The sequence below is a fragment of the Siphateles boraxobius genome, unplaced genomic scaffold, assembly GCF_051911475.1.
Source record: "Siphateles boraxobius isolate OS27281-9 unplaced genomic scaffold, OSU_SipBor_1 102, whole genome shotgun sequence".
NCBI classification, from domain to species: Eukaryota; Metazoa; Chordata; class Actinopteri; order Cypriniformes; family Leuciscidae; genus Siphateles; species Siphateles boraxobius.
Window position 1 is genome coordinate 1,300,001 of NW_027508703.1, and position 20,000 is coordinate 1,320,000.

The following is a 20,000-nucleotide window of genomic DNA, read 5'->3' on the forward strand; positions in this document are numbered from 1 at the left end:
CACACACAGTGATGGTGTTTGTGTCCGTCAGGGTTCTAGCTCTTCTTCCTGCTGTCCTGCTGGTGTCCACACACACTCTCTCTCTCACACACACACACACACACACACACACACACACACACACACACACACACACACACACACACACACACACAGTGATGGTGTTCGTGTCCCTCAGGGTTCTAGCTCTTCTTCCTGCTGTCCTGCTGGTGTCCACACACACACACACACACACACACACACACACACACAGTGATGGTGTTCGTGTCCCTCAGGGTTCTAGCTCTTCTTCCTGCTGTCCTGCTGGTGTCCACACACACTCTCTCTCTCACACACACACACACACACACACATACACACACACACACACACACACACACACACACACACACACACACACACACACACACACACACAGTGGTGGTGTTCATGTCTCTCAGGGTTCAAGCTCTTCTTCCTGCTGTCCTGCTTGTGTCCACACACACACACATTGTGATGGTGTTCGTGTCCCTCAGGGTTCTAGCTCTTCTTCCTGCTGTCCTGCTGGTCTCCGTCAGAACCGACCGGAGATCCCTGGACTGCCGTCGGATGATGGACCACATCACGCATGTTCAGGTCTCAGCACGACACTTATAATGTGTGATGTGATGATGAAGTGTGTGTGTGACGTGTGTGTGTGTGTGTGTGTCTCTCAGAGGAGGGCGAGTGGTTCTGCTGGCCTGCTGTCGTTCAGTCTCACGGCTCACTTCCTCAAAGTAGGTGGCAACATCTAAACAAACTGCATCACTTACAAACCTCTTGTGTAGGGCTGTCAAAATGGCAATGCTTAATGTTAGAGGATAAGAGTACTGTATTGTCCACAAGAGGACAAAAGCGAGCGCAATGAGCAAATATAAACCAAATCAAGCATCGCATCTTTTATTGAAATGAAACAACATTCACATTTTAAAGTGCATTAACTTTTGAAGCGAATATTATTAAATCAAATATAATTTAATTTGTGTGTATGCAAGGAAAATTAGGTAACAATAGTGCATAAACTGTGTTCGTGCATCAGTAACCTGAGAAAACGCACTTCAACACACAGCGTAATGAACTACATGAACAGTAAACTGCCATTCAGAAACACTCACTTCTACTCACTACATCTACATATTGATCATCACAAACACCAGACGCTTTCTGAGCGCTTTCTGTTGACTGTGTTTCAGCTGATAAACACACACACACACACACACAAACACTTCTTCTTATGCAGACCATTGATTTCGAAGATGACGTCACTTCTAGGATGCGTTGTTGGAATGTTGAGGCAGCCGCTGCTGTCGGCGGTGCCATTGAAGGTGGCTGTGAAGCCCAGTCCGGGAGCCACATGTCCTGCTGCAGTCGTGGCTGTGTCTGTGCTGATGTAGCTCAGTTCTGTGTTGAGCGCGCTGTAATTCGATTTGTTGGGCCCCGGGATCGCATGCAGAACTCCATATCTGAAAGTTGGCAGCTGTTGTTTCCAGGACTTCAGGGTTGATGCCACAGCTTTTCAGGGTCCCCTTGAGGTGGTCCTTGTAGCGATGCTTCTGACCCCCAGGTCTCCTGTTGGCTGCGTATATCTGCCCACAGAGGACCTGCCGCATGCGGATAACATGTCCAACCCATCGCTGTTGGCGCCTAGCAAGGATTGCCTCAGTGCTGCTGGAGTTGGTGCGCTGTAGGATGTCCGTGTGGGGGATTTTGTCTTTCCATGTGACACCTAGTATGCACTGGAGGCATCTGATGTGAAAGCCCTCGAGACACTGAATATGCCTGCGGTAGGGAGTCCACGCTTCTGCACCAAACAGCAGGGTGGAAATGCAGACTGCCTGGTAGACGGCCGCTTTGATGAAGGTACGGAGATCTTTATTAACAAAGACTCGAGATCGAAGTCTGCCAAAGGCAGAGGAGGCGAGATTAATGTGTGCCTGGATCTCGTTGTCTATGAGGCAGGTGTTTGTTAGGATGCTTCCAAGGTAGCAGAAGTGCTGAACAACCTTTACTGGTGTGCCATGGATGTAGAGTTCAGTGTGGGTGGGGACCGTGGTCTGTGCAGTGATCTCTGTCTTTTGGATGTTGACTTGTAGGCCACAAGCTTGATGGACTGTGCATTCAACATCCAATGTGTGCTGCATTATGGTAGGGCTGTGGGCTAGGAGGGCACAGTCATCGGCGTATTGCAGTTCATGAATTGTGATGGCGGTGCACTTGGTGATGGCTTGCAGGCGGCGGAGGTTAAAGAGGTTCCTGTCTAGAGGAAACTGCAGGCAAACACCCACGTCGGGCTGAGGGAGTTGCGGGAGAGGAGGGTTGATGATCACTGGAGCCAGTACACACCCCTGTTTCACTTATATCTGCACAGGAAAGGAGGGGGATTGAGATGTACCCACAATCCCACGAGCCTGCATGCCAACATGAAACTGTTGAAGGATCTACAGAATATAGAAAACTTGGTGGCACCCCAAACTTCTCCAGAATGACCCAAAGGACTTGACAGTCTATGGTGTCAAAAGACTTTGCCAGGTCGATGAAGGCAATGCCAGGAGCCATATCACCCTGTAGCCCAAGACTGGTTGACCACTGAAGCTAAGCAGGGCTGAGTCTGGTCAGTACCTGGATGGGAGACCTCCTGAGAAAAACAGGTTGCTTCTGGAAAAGGTGTTAGTGAGGCCAGCAGGGGGCACTCACCCTGTGGTCTGTGTGGGTCATAACGCCCTAGTATTGACGGGGACACTATACTGTCAAAGAGCACCGTCCTTCGATTGAGATGTTGGCGCAGGACAAAGATCATGTCGGAGGTGGACCGATCCTTCCTGAAGCCGCACTGTGACTCAGGAAGGATCCTTTCTGTGATGCTCTTGGTAAGACGGAACAGCATGACCCTCGTTAATACTTTCCGATGGACTTGTCACCCTTTTTCTTGTGGATGGTAACAATGTGTGAGTTTTTCCAGCCTTGTGGGAGAGATTTTTGTGCCCATATTATCTGGATGAGTTGGTGGAGGTTTTTGGTGAGCAGGTACCCGCCTTTCTTTAGAGCCTATGCAGGGGTTACTGTCCTTGAGGCTTCGTACTGCTATGAGGACTTCTGAGAACCTGGGTGGGTCATCAAGCTCATGTACAGGTGGAGCTTTGGGAGGTGCTGCAGGACCGTGGGGTCAGTCGGATTATTTTGATTAAGGAGGGTGTTAAAATGTTCTGTCCAACGCTCAAGAATTACTTGTAGTATTGTGCCGTCTGCACTCTGCAGATCTGATAGGGGTGATTCTGCATTTTTGGGGTCCATATAGTGATTTTATTGCATCGTAGAAAGCTTGAGAGTTGTTGGTGTCCGCATAGCCTTGGATTTCATGGGCTTTCCTAAGCCACCAGTCATTCTCCATTATGCGAAGCCGCCGTTGCACCTCGGCACGGATATTACTCCAGTGTGAGCGCAGAGTTCAGTAGCAGCTTGTGTCAGTATTGTGTCAGTAGCGGCTTGTATAGCTGAGCTAAGGTTAGCCCATACGCTTTCCGCTGTATTGTGTAGGGGATGAATGAGAGTGGAGGAAAGGTTATTAGCCAAGCAGCGACGGTACGATGCAGTGATGTCAGGGGATTTTAGGGCTCGGGGGTTGAGCCGTCTTGAGGGTTAGGGCCTAGTGTGTTGAGGTTGGACCTTTAGGTGTATCTTGGATCTGATTAGCCGATGATCTGTCCAGCACTCCACACCATGCATTGCTCGGGTGATGGAGATTTCATGTAGATCTTGTTGCCGTGTTATAGTGTAGTCCAGTAGGTGCCAGTGTTTGGATCTGGGGTGCATCCATGATGCTTTGTATTTGTTTTTCATGTGGAAAGTTGTGTTGGTTATGACCAGTTTGTGCTAAGAGCAGAGGGAAAGGAGTTGCAGGCCGTTCCTGTTTATGTTGCCTAATCCATGTTTCCCAATTACCCCAGACCAGAGCATGTTGCTGGGGCCTACTCTGGCATTGAAGTCTCCCAGAAGCACAATTTTATCAGTGTGGGGAACTTTGAGGAGAGATGTGTCAAGAGACTTGTAAAAAGCATCTTTGATGCTTTCTTCAGCATCCACAGTTGGCGCATAAGCGCTTAGCAAGGTTGCATAGCGACCCTTCGCAAGGGGAATGCGCCAGGCCATCAGCCGCTCACTGATTCCCACAGGAGACTCTGGAATGTTCTGGAGCACTCTGCTTTTGATAACAAAAGCTACCCTTCCAGAAGAAGGTGTATCCTTGCCGACTTCTATTAGTGAGTCCTCTCCTGTGAGCCGGGTCTCACTCAAAGCTGCAATGTCAATGTTGTATTTGTTAAGCTCGCTCGCAAGCAGGGCAGTGCGTCTGCGGGGTCTGTCAGTTCCAATCTGCACATCAAGAAGTGTGCGTAGAATTTTCGACCGCGTAATGGGATGCCTTGGCGACAGCGGTGGGCCGGCCTGGAGTTTAGGGAACAGGCAGTGTTTGGGTCACCTCTTGTAGAACCTGAAGACGGCTGCTCAGTCGCACTGCCGAAGGTGGACGCTGTCCCAACCCGTCCACACAACGACCTCGACGCTTGTGCCGCCTCCGTGCTGGGCTCAGGCTAGAGGCTGCCAGTCTGATCCAAGACCTGCCTCCGTCACATTTACCCTGTCGCCGAAGGGCTTGTACGGTGAAGTGACAGCACATGCAAAGAGTGGATTTAATGTGCAGAGAGGGGTGCCCAGACCCTATCTCCACAGCTTCACTCCAGAATTTAGTTTCCAGTGGCAGGAGATGAACTCTAGACAACCGGATGGACGGTGGAATTGCAGGGGGCTACCAGGACAGATGTTTACACATACTCAGCTCTGACCGATGTGCCGGTTTGGTCAAGTGTGTCACTGCATTTTTGCTTCCAACTAAGAGGGCTTTCGTCAGCAGGAAGAGAACGCAGCCGCACCGTGCTTTACAGGATAAGCTAACAGAAACACACCACGCCAGTTACGCATCATCATCATGTCTTGCGCGCCTCGACACACCAAAAATTCGAATATATGGTTTTTGCATTCGAATTTGCAGTTTTTTACAAATTCGCAGAATATTCGAAAGTAAAATTTTTATTTGACAGCCCTACACCATGTTGAAAAAGTTCAAATCACAATATTTGCAGTATGTCTACATCTAATGTGTGTGTTGTGTTTCAGGCGGTGGTGTGTGTCAGTGCGAGCTGTGCCGGTCCTGCTGACGCCGTGAACACGTGTGTGTCGGAGTTCAGCACTCAGTGTCCACTGCTGCTGCTGTCTGCTGCGGTAAACACGTGTGTGTGTGTGTGTGTTGGAGTTCAGCTCTCAGTGTCCACTGCTGCGGTAAACTTGTGTGTGTGTGTGTGTGTGTGTGTGTTGGAGTTCAGCGCTCAGTGTCCACTGCTGCTGCCGTCTGCTGCGGTAAACGTATGTGTGTGTGTGTGTGTGTGTGTGTGATGAAGTTCAGCTCGTAGTGTCCACTGCTGCGGTAAACGTGTGTGTGTGTGTTGGAGTTCAGCTCTCAGTGTCCACTAATGCGGTAAACGTGTGTGTGTGTTGGAGTTCAGCGCTTAGTGTCCACTGCTGCTGCTGTCTGCTGCGGTAAACACGTGTGTGTCTGTGTGTGTGTGTGTGTGTGAGTTGGAGTTCTGCTCTCAGGGTCCACTGCTGTGGTAAACGTGTGTGTGTGTTGGAGTTCAGCGCTCAGTGTCCACTGCTGCTGCTGTCTGCTGCGGTAAACACGTGTGGGTGTGTGTGCGTGTGTGTGTGTGTGTGTGTGTGTTGAAGTTCAGCTCGTAGTGTCCGCTGCTGCGGTAAACGTGTGTTTGTGTGTGGGAGTTCAGCTCTCAGTGTTCACTGCTGCTTCTGTCTGCTGCGGTAAACGTGTGTGTGTGTGTGTGTGTTCAGCTCTCAGTGTCCGCTGCTGTTTCTTGCGGTAAGTTCCCTTTCGACTGGTCAGTTGTAGTGCGTTGCTAGACGAGACGGGGAAAACTCCTTTTTCTCCAAATAGTGAAGCCTTTTATAAAAAAACGCAGTGCTACTGCACAACCATAGCAGTGCAGAGACTAATCGCACGCTATTGGCTGGTCAGTGGGATCTGCACGAACCTATACAGAGTGGCGTAACTGCGCGAGCCAATCAGGGCACAGCCCGCCAGCCCGCCGGGCACGGCAGCATATAGAGCGCTCCACCCAGGTCACAGTTGGGGCAGGTCTTCCTTATCTTCGGCAGCCGCACCACAGGGCCTCCGGTCACGAGGCAAAGACTATCCCGTTGGCTTGTGAGCGCTATCGCTCTTGCCTGTGCTTCTGTGGGCCTGCAATGCCCCTCAGGCGTCAGGGACAGTCAGAGGCGTCAGGGCACAGTCAGAGGCGTCAGGGCACAGTCAGAGGCGTCAGGGCCTGGTCAGAGGCGTGAGGGCACAGTCAGAGGCGTCGGGGCACAGTCAGAGGCGTCGGGGCACAGTCAGAGGCGTCGGGGCACAGTCAGAGGTGTCGGGGCACAGTCAGAGGCGTCGGGGCACAGTCAGAGGCGTCGGGGCACAGTCGGAGGCGTCGGGGCACAGTCAGAGGCGTCGGGGCACAGTCAGAGGCGTGGCCTCCTCCTGGTGTGGGCACTCCTGCTCTCGGGCCCTTGCCCAAGTGTCCCAGGCCGGGCACGGCAGCATATAGAGCGCTCCACCCAGGTCACAGTTGGGGCAGGTCTTCCTTATCTTCGGCAGCCGCACCAAAGGGCCTCCGGTCACGAGGCAAAGACTATCCCGTTGGCTTGTGGGCGCTATCGCTCTTGCCTGTGCTTCTGTGGGCCTGCAATGCCCCTCAGGCGTCAGGGACAGTCAGAGGCGTCAGGGCACAGTCAGAGGCGTCAGGGCACAGTCAGAGGCGTCGGGGCACAGTCAGAGGCGTCGGGGCACAGTCAGAGGCGTCGGGGCACAGTCAGAGGCGTCGGGGCACAGTCAGAGGCGTCGGGGCACAGTCAGAGGCGTCGGGGCACAGTCGGAGGCGTCGGGACACAGTCGGAGGCGTCGGGGCACAGTCAGAGGCGTCGGGGCACAGTCGGAGGCGTCGGGGCACAGTCGGAGGCGTCGGGGCACAGTCGGAGGCGTCGGGGCACAGTCGGAGGCGTCGGGGCACAGTCGGAGGCGTCGGGGCTCAGTCGGAGGCGTCGGGGCACAGTCGGTGGTGTCGGGGCACACTCAGAGGCGCCTGGGCACACTCAGAGGCGTCGGGGCACAGTCAGAGGCGTCGGGGCACAGTCAGAGGCGTCGGGGCACAGTCAGAGGCGTCGGGGCTCAGTCGGAGGCGTCGGGACACAGTCGGAGGCGTCGGGGCACAGTCAGAGGCGTCGGGGCACAGTCAGAGGCGTCGGGGCACAGTCGGAGGCGTCGGGGCACAGTCAGAGGCGTCGGGGCACAGTCAGAGGCGTCGGGGCACAGTCAGAGGCGTCGGGGCACAGTCGGAGGCGTCGGGGCACAATCGGAGGCGTCGGGGCTCAGTCGGAGGCGTCGGGGCACAGTCGGTGGTGTCGGGGCACACTCAGAGGCGCCTGGGCACAGTCAGAGGCGCCAGGGGCGTCAGGGCACAGTCAGAGGCGTCAGGGCACACTCAGAGGCGTGGCCTCCTCCTGGTGTGGGCACTCCTGCTCTCGGGCCCTTGCCCAAGTGTCCCAGGCTCGAGTCATGGAACATGTCCTTCTGCTTGAATATAGCACGCCTTGATTGGATTGACGCAAGACAACTGACCGTTCTTAAGGGAACGATTCAGTTACTATCATCACCTCGGTTCCCTGCGATGTGTATATAATATCTATATGACAGTAGGCGGTTCTTCCCTGTGGTATTGAAAATCAATATATTTCAAGGTATCATATCAAAGTCGTATCGTGACAACACTAGTGTAGGGTGCCACGAAGTTTTGAAAAGGTTGGGAAAAATTGTTCTAGAGCACTGGTGTGTGTGTGTGTGTGTGTGTGTGTGTGTGCGTGTGTGCAGCGCTGGTAGAGGCGTCTCTCTGTGGCGCTCAGCTCTCAGTGGAAGCGTCTGACCGTGTGTTTGTGTGTGTGCAGCGCTGGTGGAGGCGTCTTTCTGTGGCGCTCAGCTCTCAGTGGAAGCGTGTGACTGGACAAGATGCTCTTCCTCAACAGCTGCAGATGCTGGACGACAGTCACAGCTGGAGCTCACGGTGAGAAACACACCATTACCTGAAAAACTCTCACACTCGGTTTCATCTCATTTAAGCCTGTAAACAAGTCTTAAATATCTTAGATGGTACGAGTGAAAGTCTTAAAGTCACCCTGTAGTCAATAATTGTATCCCTTAAAGGAAACATATCATGAAAATCTGACTTTTTATCTGTGTAAGTGCTGTAATCGTGTCCCGGTGCTTCTACCAACCCAGAAAACGTGAATTGAAACCTAGTAAGTCTGTCCTGGTGAGCCTTTCTCTGTAAGCATGTTATAAAATAAAATAAATCAGATTTCTCTCCCCTTCTGACGTATGAAGAGGATCTTATTATAATATTACCGGCCCTTAATCTGCACGTTTACACACACCAGCCAACGTTTGGTTTCTCAAGCGACAACAGTGACTAGTTCTAACACAACGGCAGAAGATCCAGCAAAGCCTGAAACTGTTCTGTTGTTGAGCACGGACGAGCACTGAACACTATTCACCAGAACATGTCACCGCTGTCTTATAAACACCTCAGGAACTGTGGAGACTTGTGTAGAAGTTCAACATGATGATGAGATGATCAATGTAACTCCACAACTACTACATAAATGTCTCCATTACTGTCAAGCCTTACTGTGAGGCCTACAGCAGCGACTGTCACAGGCGTCAGCCAGGGCAGTGCTTCGGCTCTGGGGAGCATACTCAACCATCCCAAGTGAGAGGGAGTATCTAATCTGTCTCTACCTGAGCCTGGGTGGGGAAGGGTGATAGCATACGAGCTATGGGTAGCAAAGTACTCTAAATAAAGACCCTAACAAGGGGAGCACTATCAGCATGACCCTGAGGATGTATCAGGGTCGAGGGCCTATTATCTTGTATTTTTTACAAAACAGAATTTATATTCTCTACTAAACCCAAGGGAATGGAGGCCTCAGTAACTGGCTATTAACTGGTCTCAGAGGAAAAATCCTATTTTAACTTGAGGCGTAGCGGTCAGCTACTACACTCGAGGCTGTACAGGGCGGAGGCCCGAGCATTGCTGCTTACTCTCTAGAGATAAAGACTTGAGGCTTTTTGAAGATAGCCTGCTACCTATGCTGCTATCTACCCTGTAACACCACTAGCATTTACACCTAGTGCAAAAGACGGGCCTTGGCTAGACGTCTCTTTTAGTAAGAGGAGGCCAGTACTAGGAAAAACTAGATTTACTGGAATCAATCTCCTGATGGTCTAAGGAACTTACACTCAGATGCTGAGAGGCTCAAGGCGAGAATGCTTAGCAGACCACGACCAGAAAATCCTAGATACTTAGCCTAAGCCAGATATCAAGGCACGAATATACATGTCTGAAGTTAAGAGCTATAATCTCAAAAGCAGGGGAACTGTTGCTCTAGTATAGGGTGGCTATCGAGGTGGCTCGACGAGGGCCAACGCTTGACGTTGCAATCTGGAGCTGCCAGAAGGTGGCCTCAGTCGAATAGCTCCTGTCTCACACAGAAATGTTGATTCCAGTCTCTGCTCTGCCTCTGCGCGAGCGGGAGCCGAACCGCCGGGCACAGACGTCGCCCCACGTCCCTTGAGGAGAGGCCAGACGAGAGCCCAGCTTTCTAACAGTTTGCACAAGCACTTCCCTCAAGAACTTATCGTGCGTGCTCTGAGCCCAAACAGTAAACGCACAAGTTGTGTGTGTCATCAAGTGTCTTAGACACGGGTCCACACACTTCCTGAAGCATGCCATGATGACCTGTGAAGTTTCAGGTTAAAGCTACAAACAAAACAGTCCCTGAAGACGAAAAAATTTATGAGATGTTCTCTAGGCGCCCCTTATATACTTCCGGGTCGCACTAGGAGTGACGCCATAGGCTGTCGCCGGTCAATATCGAGTGCCGCGATAGGATAAGCTTTCAGACACCGGTTCACGTGGAGGGCGTTTCCCGTAGCGCCGGGCCTGCTGAAAGTTCTTAAAAGCCTGTGATTGTAAGATCCACTGCTTCCTCTCTGACGTTGTGTGTGTGTGTGTGTGTGTGTGTGTGTGTGTGTGTGTGTGTGTGTGTGTGTGTTGTAGGCTGATTCAGGGGCTAGCGTCCGCGGCTCCGGCGGCTCCATCATGGCTGCTGGCCGCTGCTCTGCACAGCGTCCTCAGGAGATCCGACAGCGAGAGCAGGACACGGGTCCTCACACAGCTGGACGACAAGGATCAGGTCAGTCACATGATCTCACAGGCCTACAGGGAGAGCACTTCCTGTTCTGAGGCTCTTCCTGTCTTGTACTTCCTGTTCTGAGGCTCTTCCTGTCTTGTGTAGGTGTGGCTCTTCCTGTTCCTCTACAGTGTGATGGAGCTCATCTCTGCTCAGCTGAGCGAGCCGGTATCGCCCGCCGCGACCCACACGTCCTCTGATGACGTGTGTGTGAAGCGTGTCCGAGACGCCAGCGCGGGCCTCCTCACGCGCCTCCTCCTGCACGATGCTGTTTGGCTGCTGCTGTTTGATCGGTCTGGAACAGGTGTGAACGAGTCACAGCAGCTTCACAGTGATAAACAGGAGAATAACAGAATACGTGATCAAACTTCATCACAGATGACACATTCAGCTGAAGACCGTGTCATGATCATGTGACGCTGTTGTGATTGGTTGCTTCTTCTCTGGTAGATCACAGAATGTCCGGTTTCTCGTCACGTGTGGCTTCTCCGCAGATCCTCCGACTGATGCCGTTTGCCTTCTACAGGTGAGAGACACGCTCATGTTTCAGTCTAATGCTCGTGTGTGTGTGTGTGTGTGTGTGTGTGCTGACGGTGTCTGCGCTCATCTCCCAGCATCCTCTCTGCGCTGGACTCAGAGGTCCTGACGCGAGCGATCCGATCTCCTGGCTTCCTCTACAGCGCTGCCGTCTGCTACAGGGATCTCAGTCAGCTGTTCGTGAGCGGCTCACACACACAGCAGCAGGTCAGAGCACTCACACAAACACACACACACACACACTCAATCTCACACATTCACACACACACACACACACTTAATCTCACACACTCACACACACAAACACTCACAAACTCACTCACTCACACAAACACTCTCACACACACACTCACACACACACTCAATCTTACAAACACACAGACACACACACACACACACACACACACACACACTCACACACACACACACACACACACACTCAATCTCACACACACACACTCAATCACACACACACACACACACACACACTCACACACACACTCAATCACACACACACACACACACACACACACACACACACACTCAATCACACACACTCACACACACAAACACTCACAAACTCACTCACTCACACAAACACTCTCACACACACACTCACACACACACTCAATCTTACACACACACACACACACTCACTCACTCACACACACACACACACACACACACTCAAACACACACACACACACACACACTCAATCACACACACTCACACACACACACACTCACACACACACTCAATCACACACACACACTCAATCTCACACACACACACTCAATCACACACACACACTCAATCACACACACACACACACACACAATAGTTCGTATTGTTAATTGTACGTTGTAGCAAGGAAGTAAACAAATGACAACACTGTTTGGCTCTGCTGGTTTGTTAAATGCTCATTCATACTTAACGTTATCCGACAAACACCTAACGTTACAAACTGTTTTAAAATCTCAACAGCGAACTTGGAATTAGTGTAAATTATTCTTGGATTAGAGCTTTTATGTTCATCTACAGGCATGCTAAACATGGTTCTGTGTTTGATTTGGCAGCTGATGTTTAGTGTTAGTTTTGGGTTAGTTCTGTCGACAGATATTTGTCTAACAATCGTTCTAAAAATACAAAAGTAACGGTGCCATACAGTCACAAACGATCACTATAGATCCGCAGTCTTTACTCAAACAAATACCTTTCAGGACTGTAGTATAATTTGTTAGAACGATTATATGAAATTCTTGTTTATGCAGCTTATTTTTTGTAGTACAATTAAATTACAGCATATCTAAAAAGTAATGAGAGAACAACAATAAACAAACCTTTCTGAAACGTCGTTTAACAGCCGTTCTTGAACAGGTTCTGCTCGATCATCTACACTAACGTTTCCCCGGGTACGATTGGTTTTATTGACACCATTGTTTATAATACACCAAAGCACAAACTACCGGTAAAGGTACGGGGCGTGAAGTTTTCTGGGAAACGTGCACTAGACGGTTAGCGAATCACAACACACTGGGCCAGCTAACCAATCTGAGCCCATTGCGTATTTCTGATGGACTGGCTTCATAGAACCAGGAAACCATCAGACCGTTTTTACAAGGATGGGCAGACCAGTGTAGAATAAAGGTAAAATATATGAAAAATAATGCAATTTTTTAAAAACGAAGCATAAACACACGTTACAGTGCACCCCACAAACACAATCAAGCCTTCGTAAATATGTGTTTTACCACCCCTTTAAAATAGGGATGCACTGATACCGAGCTCTTGTGCTCGTAAAAATGCTCCGATACCAACAACCGATAGGCCTACCAGTCAGCGAGTGTGTGTACAGTAACACACAGCTGTGGTGCGCGAGCTGATCAGAGGAAACCGCGCAGCACATCCCTTTAAACAGACATCAGTGGGCGGTTCGTAGTTCAGTCGGATGTCAATGGCGAAGAGGATAAAACGAGGCGTGTAGCTTATTATTAACGTTAACTGACGAGAGAGAGTGCAGTTCTGTTGATGCTCTTGATTGCTGATCGTTCACTCAGCACGTGTTATTTGGATGAAAACTAAATCATATATGTAAGTAAAGTAAAACATGAACTGTTACCTGATTTATGTATAACGAGTGATTCCCTACATTATTACTGGGTGTTTGCAGTCAAGAAGTTCCATGAACGCAAAAAGCAGCGTCTCCGCGCCCGAAAACTGAATTAAAGTGTCTTTCACGTCTTGCACTTGTACAGACGAATCCACACAAAATGATGTAAATACGAGTATCCTATTCAACAAAGTCAGTTATTTCTCAAGTGAAGTAGCCATGTTCAGATGCATCTGTGCGTTGGGTCTTAAAGGGGCAGTCTAATAAACCCACTGCTGTTTTAATGTTAATCAAACAATGGACAAATGGATTACTCACTGCTCTTGACTAAATAGGCTACCGTTTTCAACTTTACAAACATATCCATCTATATTTAAATTATCCAGTAATGAATATGCAATTTTTCACATTTCATTACTTTATTCAATTTTCTGTACCTGTTAGATCTACCCGAAAAACTCTAAAAACACTGTTTATTTCATTTGTAGCCTTTCTTTGTTCTATTGTATTTATTTGTAAGTTGATTATTCGTTCTTATTTTGTTGCTGACTGCTTACCTTTAATAATGTTTTAAATTCACATTAATTAGGCTAGCAGTTTTTGTTGTAGTATCAAAATTGGATTAAATAATTGATATTTCACTGGTGTCTAAAGATTTGTACCACTGACCCAATCCTCAGCACTGACCCAATCCTCAGCACTGACCCAATCCTCAGCACTGACCCAATCCTCAGCACTGACCCAATCCTCAGCTCTGACCCAATCCTCAGCACTGACCCAATCCTCAGCACTGACCCAATCCTCAGCACTGACCCAATCTTCAGCACTGACCCAATCTTCAGCACCGACCCAATCCTCAGCACTGACCCAATCCTCAGCTCTGACCCAATCCTCAGCTATGACCCAATCCTCAGCACTGACCCAATCCTCAGCACTGACCCAATCCTCAGCAGTGACCCAATCCTCAGCACTGACCCAATCCTCAGCTCTGACCCAATCCTCAGCACTGACCCAATCCTCAGCACTGACCCAATCCTCAGCACTGACCCAATCCTCAGCACTGACCCAATCTTCAGCACTGACCCAATCCTCAGCACCGACCCAATCCTCAGCACTGACCCAATCCTCAGCTCTGACCCAATCCTCAGCTCTGACCCAATCCTCAGCACTGACCCAATCCTCAGCACTTACCCAATCCTCAGCACCGACCCAATCCTCAGCACCGACCCAATCCTCAGCTCTGACCCAATCCTCAGCTCTGACCCAATCCTCAGCACTGACCCAATCCTCAGCACTTACCCAATCCTCAGCACTGACCCAATCCTCCGCACTGACCCAATCCTCCGCACTGACCCAATCCTCCGCACTCACCCAATCCTCAGCACTGACCCAATCCTCAGCACTGACCCAATCCTCAGCACTGACCCAATCCTCAGCACCGACCCAATCCTCAGCACTGACCCAATCCTCAGCTCTGACCCAATCCTCAGCTCTGACCCAATCCTCAGCACTGACCCAATCCTCAGCACCGACCCAATCCTCAGCACTGACCCAATCCTCCGCACTGACCCAATCCTCCGCACTCACCCAATCCTCAGCACTGACCCAATCCTCAGCACTGACCCAATCCTCAGCACTGACCCAATCCTCAGCACTGACCCAATCCTCAGCTCTGACCCAATCCTCAGCTCTGACCCAATCCTCAGCACTGACCCAATCCTCAGCTCTGACCCAATCCTCAGCACCGACCCAATCCTCAGCACTGACCCAATCCTCAGCACCGACCCAATCCTCAGCACCGACCCAATCCTCAGCACTGACCCAATCCTCAGCACTGACCCAATCCTCAGCACTGACCCAATCCTCAGCTCTGACCCAATCCTCAGCACTGACCCAATCCTCATCTCTGACCCAATCCTCAGCACCGACCAAATCCTCAGCACCGACCCAATCCTCAGCACCGACCCAATCCTCAGCACCGACCCAATCCTCAGCACCGACCCAATCCTCAGCACCGACCCAATCCTCAGCACTGACCCAATCCTCAGCACTGACCCAATCCTCAGCACCGACCCAATCCTCAGCACTGACCCAATCCTCAGCACTGACCCAATCCTCAGCTCTGACCCAATCCTCAGCACTGACCCAATCCTCAGCACTGACCCAATCCTCAGCACTGACCCAATCCTCAGCTCTGACCCAATCCTCAGCACTGACCCAATCCTCAGCACTGACCCAATCCTCAGCACCGACCCAATCCTCAGCACTGACCCAATCCTCAGCACCGACCCAATCCTCAGCACTGACCCAATCCTCAGCTCTGACCCAATCCTCAGCTCTGACCCAATCCTCAGCACTGACCCAATCCTCAGCACCGACCCAATCCTCAGCACTGACCCAATCCTCCGCACTGACCCAATCCTCCGCACTCACCCAATCCTCAGCACTGACCCAATCCTCAGCACTGACCCAATCCTCAGCACTGACCCAATCCTCAGCACTGACCCAATCCTCAGCTCTGACCCAATCCTCAGCTCTGACCCAATCCTCAGCACTGACCCAATCCTCAGCTCTGACCCAATCCTCAGCACCGACCCAATCCTCAGCACTGACCCAATCCTCAGCACCGACCCAATCCTCAGCACCGACCCAATCCTCAGCACTGACCCAATCCTCAGCACTGACCCAATCCTCAGCACTGACCCAATCCTCAGCTCTGACCCAATCCTCAGCACTGACCCAATCCTCATCTCTGACCCAATCCTCAGCACCGACCCAATCCTCAGCACCGACCCAATCCTCAGCACCGACCAAATCCTCAGCACTGACCCAATCCTCAGCACCGACCCAATCCTCAGCACTGACCCAATCCTCAGCACTGACCCAATCCTCAGCTCTGACCCAATCCTCAGCACTGACCCAATCCTCAGCACTGACCCAATCCTCAGCACTGACCCAATCCTCAGCTCTGACCCGATCCTCAGCACTGACCCGATCCTCAGCACTGACCCGATCCTCAGCCCTGACCCGCCTCAGCCCTGACCCGATCCTCAGCTCTGACCCGATCCTCAGCACCGACCCGATCCTCAGCACTGACCCAATCCTCAGCACTGACCCAATCCTCAGCTCTGACCCAATCCTCAGCACTGACCCAATCCTCAGCACTGACCCAATCCTCAGCACTGACCCAATCCTCAGCTCTGACCCAATCCTCAGCACCGACCCAATCCTCAGCACTGACCCAATCCTCAGCACTGACCCAATCCTCAGCTCTGACCCAATCCTCAGCACTGACCCAATCCTCAGCACTGACCCAATCCTCAGCACTGACCCAATCCTCAGCACCGACCCAATCCTCAGCACTGACCCAATCCTCAGCACTGACCCAATCCTCAGCACTTACCCAATCCTCAGCCTTCTGGAGCTGCTCTAGTCTAAACATGTGATGTGCTATTCAATGAAAGATCATATATGATCAATAGAATGTACAGTAACAGAAGCTCATACAATGCTTTTTAGCAGGTTTAATTAAGCATATATTTGATGAACAAATTAAGCCAACTAATATGATTTATATTCTTTTGTTTTATCTACTAATACATTTAAAAATTACAAATGCAGTCACGCACTCACACACTCACTCACACAAACACTCACTCACACACACATACGCGCACACACTCTCACACACGCACACACACTCACTCACACACTCACTCACACAAACACTCACTCACACACACATACGCGCACACACACTCTCACACACGCACACACACTCACTCACACAAACACTCACTCACACAAACACTCACTCACACAAACACTCACTCACACAAACACTCACTCACACACACACTCACTCACACACACACTCACTCACACAAACACTCACTCACACAAACATTCACTCACACAAACACTCACTCACACACACAAACACTCACTCACACACTCTCACACACGCACACACACTCACTCACACAAACACTCACTCACACAAACACTCACTCACACACACACTCACTCACACAAACACTCACTCACACAAACACTCACTCACACAAACACTCACTCACACACGCACTCTCACACACGCACACACACTCACTCACACAAACACTCACTCACACAAACACTCACTCACACAAACACTCACTCACACAAACACTCACTCACACAAACACTCACTCACACACACACTCACTCACACAAACACTCACTCACACAAACACTCACTCACACAAACACTCACTCACACACACACTCACTCACACACACACTCACTCACACAAACACTCACTCACACAAACACTCACTCACACAAACACTCACTCACACAAACACTCACTCACACACACACTCACTCACACACACACTCACTCACACAAACACTCACTCACACAAACACTCACTCACACACACACTCTCACACACGCACACACACTCACTCACACAAACATTCACTCACACAAACACTCACTCACACAAACACTCACTCACACAAACACTCACTCACACACACACTCACTCACACAAACACTCACTCACACAAACACTCACTCACACAAACACTCACTCACACACACATACGCGCACACACACTCTCACACACGCACACACACTCACTCACACAAACACTCACTCACACACTCACTCACACAAACACTCACTCACACAAACACTCACTCACACAAACACTCACTCACACAAACACTCACTCACACAAACACTCACTCACACAAACACTCACTCACACACGCACTCTCACACACGCACACACACTCACTCACACAAACACTCACTCACACAAACACTCACTCACACAAACACTCACTCACACACACACTCACTCACACACACACTCACTCACACAAACACTCACTCACACAAACACTCACTCACACACACACTCTCACACACGCACACACACTCACTCACACAAACACTCACTCACACAAACACTCACTCACACAAACACTCACTCACACAAACACTCACTCACACAAACACTCACTCACACACACACTCACTCACACAAACACTCACTCACACAAACACTCACTCACACAAACACTCACTCACACACACATACGCGCACACACACTCTCACACACGCACACACACTCACTCACACAAACACTCACTCACACACTCACTCACACAAACACTCACTCACACAAACACTCACTCACACAAACACTCACTCACACAAACACTCACTCACACAAACACTCACTCACACACGCACTCTCACACACGCACACACACTCACTCACACAAACACTCACTCACACAAACACTCACTCACACAAACACTCACTCACACAAACACTCACTCACACAAACACTCACTCACACACGCACTCTCACACACGCACACACACTCACTCACACAAACACTCACTCACACAAACACTCACTCACACAAACACTCACTCACACAAACACTCACTCACACACACACTCACTCACACAAACACTCACTCACACAAACACTCACTCACACACACACTCACTCACACACACACTCACTCACACAAACACTCACTCACACAAACACTCACTCACACAAACACTCACTCACACAAACACTCACTCACACAAACACTCACTCACACACACACTCACTCACACACACACTCACTCACACACACTCACTCTTTTCTTTCTTCTTCTTATGCTGTCCATTGATTTCGAAGATGACGTCACTTCTAGGATGCATTATTGGAGTGTTGGTGCAGCCGCTGCTGACGGCGGTGCCATTGAAGGTGGCTGTGAAGCCCAATCAGAGACCCACATGTCCTACTGCAGTAATGACAAGTGAATGCTGATTCTGGGTGTGGATATAGTTGTGGCTGTGCGCGTTTAAGTCTGTGCTGATGTAGCTCGGTTCTTTGTTGAGCACGCTTTAATTCGATCTGTTGGGCCCCCAGATCACATGCAGAACTCCATGCCTGACGGTTGGCAGCTGTTGTTTCCAGAACTCCAGGGTTGATGCCACAGCTTTTCAGGGTCTCCTTGAGATGATCCTTGTAGCGACGCTTCTGACCCCCAGGTCTCCTGTTGGCTGCATGTATCTGTCCATAGAGGACTTGCCGGGGAAGGCGGTGGGAGGGCATGCGGATAACGTGTCCAACCCATCGCAGTTGCCGCTTAGCAAGGATTGCCTCAGTGCTGCTGGAGTTGGTGCGCTGTAGGATGTCCGTGTGGGGGATTTTGTCTTTCCATGTGACACCTAGTATGCACTGGAGGCATCTGATGTGAAAGCCCTCGAGACACTGAATATGCCTGCGGTAGGGAGTCCACGCTTCTGCACCAAACAGCAGGGTGGAAATGCAGACTGCCTGGTAGACGGCCGCTTTGATGAAGGTACGGAGATCTTTATTAACAAAGACTCGAGATCGAAGTCTGCCAAAGGCAGAGGAGGCGAGATTAATGTGTGCCTGGATCTCGTTGTCTATGAGGCAGGTGTTTGTTAGGATGCTTCCAAGGTAGCAGAAGTGCTGAACAACCTTTACTGGTGTGCCATGGATGTAGAGTTCAGTGTGGGTGGGGACCGTGGTCTGTGCAGTGATCTCTGTCTTTTGGATGTTGACTTGTAGGCCACAAGCTTGATGGACTGTGCATTCAACATCCAATGTGTGCTGCATTATGGTAGGGCTGTGGGCTAGGAGGGCACAGTCATCGGCGTATTGCAGTTCATGAATTGTGATGGCGGTGCACTTGGTGATGGCTTGCAGGCGGCGGAGGTTAAAGAGGTTCCTGTCTAGAGGAAACTGCAGGCAAACACCCACGTCGGGCTGAGGGAGTTGCGGGAGAGGAGGGTTGATGATCACTGGAGCCAGTACACACCCCTGTTTCACTTATATCTGCACAGGAAAGGAGGGGGATTGAGATGTACCCACAATCCCACGAGCCTGCATGCCAACATGAAACTGTTGAAGGATCTACAGAAATCTTGGTGGCACCCCAAAC

General features: G+C 50.5%; 1 protein-coding gene across 5 annotated transcripts in view; it reads left to right on the forward strand.

The window, feature by feature from the left end:
* Positions 1-20,000, forward strand: part of fanca (FA complementation group A) — an 89,509-nt gene that overhangs the window by 63,018 nt on the left and 6,491 nt on the right. For 4 of the 5 annotated variants that reach the window (XM_077245541.1, XM_077245544.1, XM_077245542.1 and 1 more), the window contains 8 exons: positions 516-615; positions 696-755; positions 5,188-5,292; positions 8,071-8,186; positions 10,242-10,377; positions 10,480-10,678; positions 10,825-10,900; positions 10,989-11,118. In XM_077245541.1, the coding sequence (XP_077101656.1) occupies positions 516-615; positions 696-755; positions 5,188-5,292; positions 8,071-8,186; positions 10,242-10,377; positions 10,480-10,678; positions 10,825-10,900; positions 10,989-11,118 (922 nt within the window). The remainder of the gene's footprint in view (positions 1-515; positions 616-695; positions 756-5,187; positions 5,293-8,070; positions 8,187-10,241; positions 10,378-10,479; positions 10,679-10,824; positions 10,901-10,988; positions 11,119-20,000) is intronic. The other variant, XM_077245543.1, reaches the window with a different exon arrangement.